The sequence below is a fragment of the Morone saxatilis genome, unplaced genomic scaffold, assembly GCF_004916995.1.
Source record: "Morone saxatilis isolate NCDOM2014 unplaced genomic scaffold, NCSU_SB_2.0 Contig2, whole genome shotgun sequence".
NCBI classification, from domain to species: Eukaryota; Metazoa; Chordata; class Actinopteri; family Moronidae; genus Morone; species Morone saxatilis.
In genome coordinates this window covers 9221719-9230632 of record NW_023339762.1, presented here as the reverse complement: position 1 = coordinate 9230632, position 8914 = coordinate 9221719, and the positions used below count along the sequence as shown (strand labels likewise).

The 8914-nt window shown below is 38.1% G+C and overlaps 1 protein-coding gene across 1 annotated transcript in view; it reads left to right on the top strand.

The window, feature by feature from the left end:
- Positions 1–7662, top strand: part of cspg4 (chondroitin sulfate proteoglycan 4) — a 64666-nt gene extending 57004 nt beyond the window's left edge. The window contains exons 10-11 of the mRNA XM_035664496.1: positions 1415–1598; positions 3157–7662. Coding sequence (XP_035520389.1) covers positions 1415–1598; positions 3157–5024 — 2052 coding nt within the window. The 3' untranslated portion in view covers positions 5025–7662. The remainder of the gene's footprint in view (positions 1–1414; positions 1599–3156) is intronic.
- The last annotated feature ends 1252 nt before the right edge of the window (positions 7663–8914 follow it).

Below are 8914 nucleotides of genomic sequence, written 5' to 3'. Positions count from 1 at the left end.
ACCCTTTGCAGTTTTAATTGTCAGTAGTGGGTGACTGCAGTCCTGTATTTACCTTTATTATTGTCAAATACATCTATCTCTCTGTCAAAGCAACTGTATGTAATGGGTATTGTTGGATTGAGTAATAATACACTGGGGACACAGGCAAAGATCACCCAACTAGTGCAGAGATTTCAGGAAATTTATTTCATTATTATATTTATACATTATTATTTGTATTGCACAGTTGGCAAAATAGCCTAAAAGCAAGTAGAAATATTCAGATTACATGCAAAAAGGAAAGAAAATTCCAGGCACTCTCACTCCTGAGTATGATAAAATCTGTTTTTCAAGGGCTGACACCTACGTCTTTTAAAAAAAAAACTCTTCTTTGGGGTGTGGTCCTTGATTTCAAAGAGCTCCTTTGTTTATTGACTGTTTTCTTACTTTCATAATTATTGCTTGTAAAGCACAGAAGTACATCTATTTTACTAAGATCAGATAACCGAAAGAAAAAAACATATATCAAAAACATATCAAAACATTATTGATGGTATTTTTTAGCATTTAGTAGATTTTGTTGAGGATTATGAGGTACACAACTCAACCATAGTACCACAATTCATGCACTTTAGGCCCAGTGTTTGTGCATTCTCACTTTAGTCTCCGTCTGATTCAAGACTGATCATGCTTGGATGAGCATGAGAACAAATTCTTTCTATGGAAACTGCTCTGTTTAGAGTGTGACAGAAAATCTAACACTACACTGAGCTGAAAACACAATTTGAGTTATTCATTGTGTGTGTGTGTGTGTGTGTGTGTTTGTGCATACATGCATGTATATACTCTTTATTGTGTGGGTAGAAGGGATCGAGAGAGAGAAGAGTTGATTTTAGGACACAGTGACCTCAGAGAGCGAACACAGGCCGTCGCATTCCAGTTCTCAAACCCGGATCCCAGTACAGCTGAGCCAAACCACTGCTGCAGCCATTTGAGCTCTCATTTTAGTGTGGTGCTTATAAACGTCAGAGGGAAAGAGAGCAATAAAATATTTTAGCAAACTAAAATGTCTTTGTCTTCAAAATCACTCCTTAAACATAAGTCAATATCAAGTGACTGGAAACGGGGTGTGGGCAAAAATCCACTTTTTATATTGATATTGACAAATTAAATCCTATACTTGACAATTCAAATTGTATGTGTCCTATGAGGTATTTTAAAAATAGATACTGTTGCAGAATTATATTTTTTTCCAAAAGACACATGCCATGATATGATAATTAATATACTTGTCTGTCTTTATTTCTTCCTGTATGATCAATTTATTTGACTTTGACTGACTATTAACTGTTTTATCCGCTCCAGCATGTAAAACTTAATATTAAGAGTTCTGAACAGCAAACCACCTTCTAATTTTGTTTCCCCTGATACATAGCTTGAGTCAGGAGCAGTCTACTATGAGCACCAGATACCTGAGGAGCCTTTTTGGGTGGCAAGGGATGCTGTAGAGTTTACTCTGTCATCCCAACCAGCCCCAGATGTCCGTCACATCCTGCCCATTACCATCTCTTACTATGCTGCTCACAGCAACATCTCCTCACAGCTGTGGAAGAACAAAGGTAAATGTCGAAATGAGGGAGGAACACAATATTTTTCGTGTGAATGAATGATTGTTATTTTAAATGACCACTCTAATAAATGAATGTAAATTGTATACACATTTCCACCAATGTTGACATGAAGAGATGAGTGGCTAGGTCTGTAAAGCCCAGTTAGAGGGCTCCACCTAAAATAATAGCACTAGAGTTACAATGTGGAAATATTGTTTTCGCCAGCTGCAGTCGTAGTATATTTAAACAGACACATCAGATGTGTATCTATTTATTTAATCATATCTTATTTAATCTTTAAACGTTGAGAATGCATGCTATTTTACAGCAACACCATGTTAACAGTTAAATGGCATAACAGAAAGAAAATAATGAGACAGTCATTAAAAAAATTAAAATTGGACAGTTCTGTTTGCAGATTGTCATAATGTCATAAAAGTTTACTGTACAATATTGTGAGTATGGAACTCTCCCTCTGTAGTTTGAATAAGTCATTGGATAATGGATATCATCAATGGTGGCTGTAGTAGTAGTTACTTTTATTGTTTCACAAAAGTATTTTAACCCTTAAATGTTTTATGTATCTTGGAGGATTACATGCATTTTGAAGTGTTAATGTGTTTGCAGGTTTGCTATGTTTTGAAGAGATTTTATTTGGAAAAGCTTAGGCAATAGGCAGAATATACTATATTCTGCCTATTGCAAGTGGCACAGTTCTGTGGAGGATGTTCTGTTAAAGTGATTTTAAATTGGAATGAATATTTTCTCAAGTTTGTTTCTCTGCCATGGAAAACCAAGGCTTTGTGTGACCTTATATTACTGTCTAGTAAATATTTTTTAAGGACTAATGTGTTGATGTGTAGAAATTCTCATAAAAGATTTAAAGGAATATTGGTAACACTTCTATAAAGGTCATATCTATAATGCAGTATAAGCACATGTGTAAGACATTATAATGCCTTTATAAAGCTTTTTAAACCTCTTAACTCTAAATGTTTATAATCATGCATGACAACTTAAAACAAGGTTTTTAAATTATTATAAGTGGTGGACAATCTTCACAAAGTTCGCATTCCTAATACTTTATACCTCAGTGCCAAAGTGACAACACTGTAAGAATCTGAGCCCTAGGTTACACAGCAGATTTTAACTACCATAACTTTTCATGACAGTGTGAACAGCTCAAATAATATCGAATCTGATTCCGGCCACTTGTGTCAAATCAGATACAGGTCTGGTTTTAATGCAATGAGACCTCAGTGTGAACAGTCATAACAGAAATCATCTTTTACTTTTCTTCATTTTAGCTATTTATCGAGTTTTAGAATATTTTTTACTGTGAACAGGAACAGTCCAATGTCATAAAGGGATTTATCACCCCTGCTTCTTTTGTTGGCAAAACAAAAAGGCCCCTGCTCCATCTGTCTCCCCTAATGTGCCAACAACCTAAATACACTGTGTGGCATAATTAAATATTGATAGGAGACAGTCAAAACTGAATAGAAAGTATCTTTGAAAAATGAATTTGAAGTGACATTTAAAATTAGTTTTAATTCTTTCCACTCAGCTCTGGACATTGTGCAAGGACAGAGGAAAGCCATTGACGATTCAATTCTTGACGCTTCCAACCTTCTGACTAGCCTACCTGAAGTTCAGCGAGGTGCTATGAATGTGGTTTTTGAGATTAAGCGTTTCCCTGACCATGGTCGTATCACCCTGAGTGGTCAGGACCTGCCACGTAATGCCCCATTCTTCACTCAGCAAGATGTAGCTCACGGATACCTGGAGTATCTCCATGATGACTCAGGGGCATCTTTTGACAGCTTCTCTTTCAGGGCCCGTCTAAAGTCGGAAAATCATGGTGTGACCTCACCTGCCGAATCTGTAGTCCTGGAAGAGATCTTTAACATCTCAGTCAAACGGCGTGGCTCTGACCCCCCTGAACTAGTCACTATAGACATGCTCTTGGAGGTTCTTCAAGGTTCTATGACCATCTTGACCCAGAAGCATCTTAACACTCAAGACGAGGACAGTCCGCCAGATGAGGTGCACTTTAAAGTGACCAAAGCTCCTGGTAACGGTCGACTTGTTGATTCACATACAATGGACCCCATTTCTGAGTTCACACAAGAGATGGTCAATCATGGCCAGGTGGGCTTCTACAGTGATGGCACCCTTGCTGATGGATTTGTGGAGTTCATTGTGTCAGATGAAGGACATCAAACAGAGCCGCACACACTCCACATCAGTGTCCTTGCTCGCACCCTGCTTCTTGACAAAGCCCCTGAGATCAAGGTCAAGCAAGGCGATGATGAGACCCTGGTGACTGAGGAGATGTTGAAAGCGACTACTGGGGGCCCTGTTGAGGAGGACATCCTTTACAAGATCACAAGTGTTCCTAAATATGCAGCAGTTATGGTAGACCGGCAGCCTACATCCGCCTTCACCCAGAAACAGATCAAAGAAGGCAGAGTCAGTGTCCGCTTTATCAAGTCCACTTCACCTCGAGACAGCGTTGCATTTGTAGCTCGTAGCCGTGCTGCTAATGTCTCCTCTGTCCTTAACATCACAGTCCAGCCTCTGGCCAACATTGCCCAGAATCCTCTCTTACCCAAAGGTGCTCTTATACAACTGGACAGGAAGCTTCTGGATGCAACTCCCTTGGCAAACAAGACCAGAACCTCCCCCACATTCACTGTCATCCAACAGCCAAGGGGGTCTCGTTTTGTGAAGTCTGGAGGTCCTAGTGCAGGCCAGCCAGTGAACACATTCAGCCAGAACGACCTGGATGAGGGCCGTGTCGCTATGGAAATCCTGAATAGCTCTTCTGGATCAAGAGGTAGTCTCACACAGGATGAGGCCCGCTTCCTGCTCAAAGCTCATGGGGTTCCTCCAGCAGAATGTGTGCTTTCCTTCCAGACGGGCCCCTTCAATGCCTCTGGGGTCTACCCTGCCACTCTGTTGAGGATTCCCTCAGAAGCCCCATCGAAGGACAGTAATGATCTACCTATTGTGAAGTCCCCTCGTGCCACTCCAGCTAGCCCCCGCGACAGTGGCAACATGGACTGGCCCAACCGAGATGCTCCCACTACAACATCTTCTGGCTCTAGCTCACATGGGAAACCACATGTTGCCCGGCGCAGCAACTTCTGGTCTATTCTCATCCCAATCCTGGTAATCCTCCTCCTCTTGCTTCTGGCAGCCGTGTTAGCCTACTACCTGATCCGCAAAAACAAAACAGGCAAGCACAACGTCCAGACAGCAGCATCCAAGCCCAAAAATGGAGAAGTGGCCGGCACAGAAACCTTTCGCAAAACTGACCCAGCAAATAACATCCCCATGTCCAACATGGACTCCAAAGATGCAGACCCGGAGTTGTTGCAGCACTGTCGGACAACAAACCCGGCCTTGAAAAAGAACCAGTACTGGGTCTGAGAATATTTGAGATAGGACACAGAGAGAGGTGGATTCTCAAGTTTTGGAAGCCTCCCCAAATCTTTCCTCTCAGTATTAAAGACCTCTCGCCACACCAGTTTAGATGAAAATATTTTTTGAGACCATTGGTTATTTACTTATCTCAACATAACTATGGACAAAATCTCAGGCAATAAAACACTGAATACATTGGCAAAGAAAGAGGCAGTTTCATATCTAAGGAGGTTCATGCCATGTCTATTTATTTTAGTTTATCATTCCTCTTTGTCAAAGGGCACAAATGAAGACATAAACATGCCACGTGTTTGCAAAAAGTATTTTGGGTGTGCTCTGTCATTGTATTCCATAAGATATCAAAGGCCATTATTATTAATTTGAGTGGACAGGTAATTTAAAGTCTTTGTAATAGTTTGATTTTAGTTTTTGGTTCATCAGGAAAGTTGATAAGCCTTGTGTATAGACGATGAGGTAAATATATGCTGTATTATCGAGAAGATGAAACACTGCCTTTTTGTGTTTTTTCTTTATGTTGTTTTAAAGGTACCGTTGTATTGTGTTTCTCAGGGCTAAATTCAGTTTTAAGGAATAGTACATCATTTTGTAAAATATGCTAATTCACCTTTTTTCCAAGAGTTAGATAAGGAGATTGGTATCACTCTTATATCTGTCTGTTAAATATGAAACTACAGCCAGTAGTTAGCTTAGCTGAACATAATGACTAAGGGGAAATAGGTAGGTTTGGTTCTGTCCAAAGGAAAAAAATATCCACTTACCTCTAAAGTTCACAACCTACCATGTTGTATCTCTTTTGTATAATGCGTTCAAAAACCACAGTGTAAGAACAACAAGATTTGGTTTTACGGTTGTTTATTTGCCTACACAGTGACTTCCTGAATCTGGCTGGCTAAAAACAAGTTAGCTGTTGGCCCTGTCTCCAGTCTTTATGCTAAGCTAAGCTAATGGTCCCCTGTCTGTGGTTTCATATTAAACAGACAAATGTGTGAGTGGCATTGATCTTCCTCTTTGTACGAGAGAATAAGCTTAGTTCCCAAAATGTCAAATTATTACACTAATGTCATCATGTGATAACATTTCAGTAGTTTGACTTTTGTTTGTTTAATACTTAAAACTGTTTAAAATAACAAACTTGTTGTGGCAACTTGCACAGGTTTCATTGAATTTAGCTCAGAGTCATGTCATCATCTGTCATATGTTATTATTTCTGCACATTTCCAAAGTGCTTGTAAATATTCATTGGACTGGCACAGCACTGACCACAAAACTACACAGTACATAGTTTGTAGATCACAGGCAGGACATTATTTTGGTAGTATTGGTGTTTAACACATCTGTATTGGCTGGCTAGGCAGGAGTGAAGTCATCTCAAAGTGAGATGTTTCCAAGTCTGCAATTAAGAATTCATAAAAACTGGTTGGTGCTGGCTGGCAAAACTAAATAAAATGCTTCACTGGTTAGGTTGCATTGATTTAAAATGAAGACAGTGGAAAACAACAGAGTTTGTTTTAAAGTTTTCAAAGCTATTTTAGATTTTAAGCATTCCATATGTAAGCTGAATATAGAGGTTGTCATATATTGAGATAATGACTTTTCTTTACTCTAGACTTGTTTTTTATGTTGAAACTAAGAAGAGCATTACTGTAAATCAGACTCCTCTTGTTTCTCTTAAGACATCTTAAATGTCAATCTGACCTGTGACGGTTATCTGGCTGTTGAATGTTGAGTACGTACTTAAGGTGAAGTAGAAAGTGTGAAATGAGAGAATCAGATGATTTCTTTTTGATACACTAAAGAAAGGAAGGACTCAAACAACTATTTTTCTTTTTGAAAACTGACTATTTGCTGTAAATTTCTTTTCTCATACTGTATACCGATGACACCTTATTCTCCGTTAGTCATATACTGAATATACAATAATTTCTTTGCAGTATCCATCTTTTATTGATCTTATATTTTTGTAGTGTTTTAAGAGCAGGAAATGTAGGTAGAGATTTTACAGACAGCACAGAGCTCAGGAAATTTCCTGTGACATTATCTCTTAAAGATAGCTGAAATAAAATGATTGGTTCCACCTTCAGGATATCCACATCTTACCAGTTTTATGTGTACATTTTATGTATGTTTTAAGAGTAAGATTTTTGGGCTTCATTAACATCTCGAAATATATATATATCATGTTTTGCATTGAAGATATATGTACATGTAACTACATTTAATTAGACTGATGAACAACAAAGTATGCCTGAGTGTGTGTGTCTCTGTGTATGAGAGTGTGTTTGTGTGGGAGCCCATCACTCCACTCTGTCACTTGTCTGTTTCCTGCTTACTGAAGGCTGAGTTCATTGCAGAGTTTCATCACCATCCCCTCTTTTCATTATTTATTATTTCTGTCCCCAGAAATACTTCCCATACATGAATTCATACATAGACATTATGTGCTTTGTCAGAGCTTAAACTGTAATGCGTAAACTGCAGGTGCCTTTAAAAAATAATGGTAATACAAAGCAATGTTTAAATTCTGGAATAGGAGAAATGTCTATTGCTGCAGTATGCCTGTGAGCTTGTTCTCGGCACTAATAGAAATAAAAAATGTTCATGCAACAAAATCTGTGTTGTTGTTGTTCTACTGTTGTTGACTTCACACTAGCATGATACAGTATATTATAATATTACAAAGCTATTTTAATTCTTTAAACATCTCCTTGTAACAAATTTCCCTGCAAGGATCAATAAAGTATTTCTGATTCTGATTATTGGCTTTTTTGGCCAATTAAGAAATGTTTCAAAGATCAGACATGTTTATCACTTGAAAGTGCTGAGATATTAATTCATGTTTTCTGCCCACATGGCCTAAACTGCTATAATTCAACACTTGTCTCTCATTTTGGCTAACCAGTGTCTATACTAGATGTTTCCAGGGCTTGACTTACAAGAGAGATTGTGCATTTCCTGTTTTCGTCACTAAACGTTGGAATAGTTCTAGGATGTTGCACTATATATTTAATTTACTTTCAAAACTAGTTTATTCCAAAGACAACTTGTGCTTTTCCAAGGTGTTAGTGCTAGTTCAGCACAACATAATGACTGAATTAATTATTATGTATTTGTATTTTATTTTTAGTTTATGACATATGTTTGTTGTGTTGAGATGTAATGCAAATGTAAGTATAAACCAGATTCATGAATATGATAAATAATAGTTTTAGTTTTAACTAACCAGGAAAAACACTTGAATTTGAGCAAAGAGAGAAAATTAGACTTTTAATTTAAAATACAGTTTTCAAGAGAAAGACACAAAATTGTCTATGTTTTAGTTAATTATAATAAAAGAAGTGCTGCATCTTTCCCAGGGAAAAATCTTTTTGTCAACCTTTTATTATCTGCTTTTTATAAATGCTTTTGACCACCAGGTGGTGTTGGGGTGCAAACATGCCCTTGAAGAAACCAGAACAAATCCTACAGCCATTTGTCAGCATTTAACAAGGTTCTCTCCGTCCGTCATTCTTTCCAGTGAATGGCCTTTACTTTCAGTGTTTCTCTCAGCTTTTTACATTTTCCTGCTCTCCTGTCTTCTCTCGGTGTCACAGGCCTGGCATTGATCGGTCTCTGCTCTTCTCTAAGCTCTCATCCTGCAGGTTTCATAAGCTGCTTGGCACAGCTGTTCCTCCACATGTGTCTGCTTATGTCACTGTGCAGCAGCTTTCAAGTGTCAAGTTGAATGTATTTTTAAATGAATACAATAATAATACTGTATTTCACTGTGCTTAAAAACTATTGCTACCATACCTAATAAAAAAATAAAAATTCAATGTTCCAAAGAATGCAAATTAAACTCTCACCAGCAACAAAGCGGATTGTCACATTTGCCACAG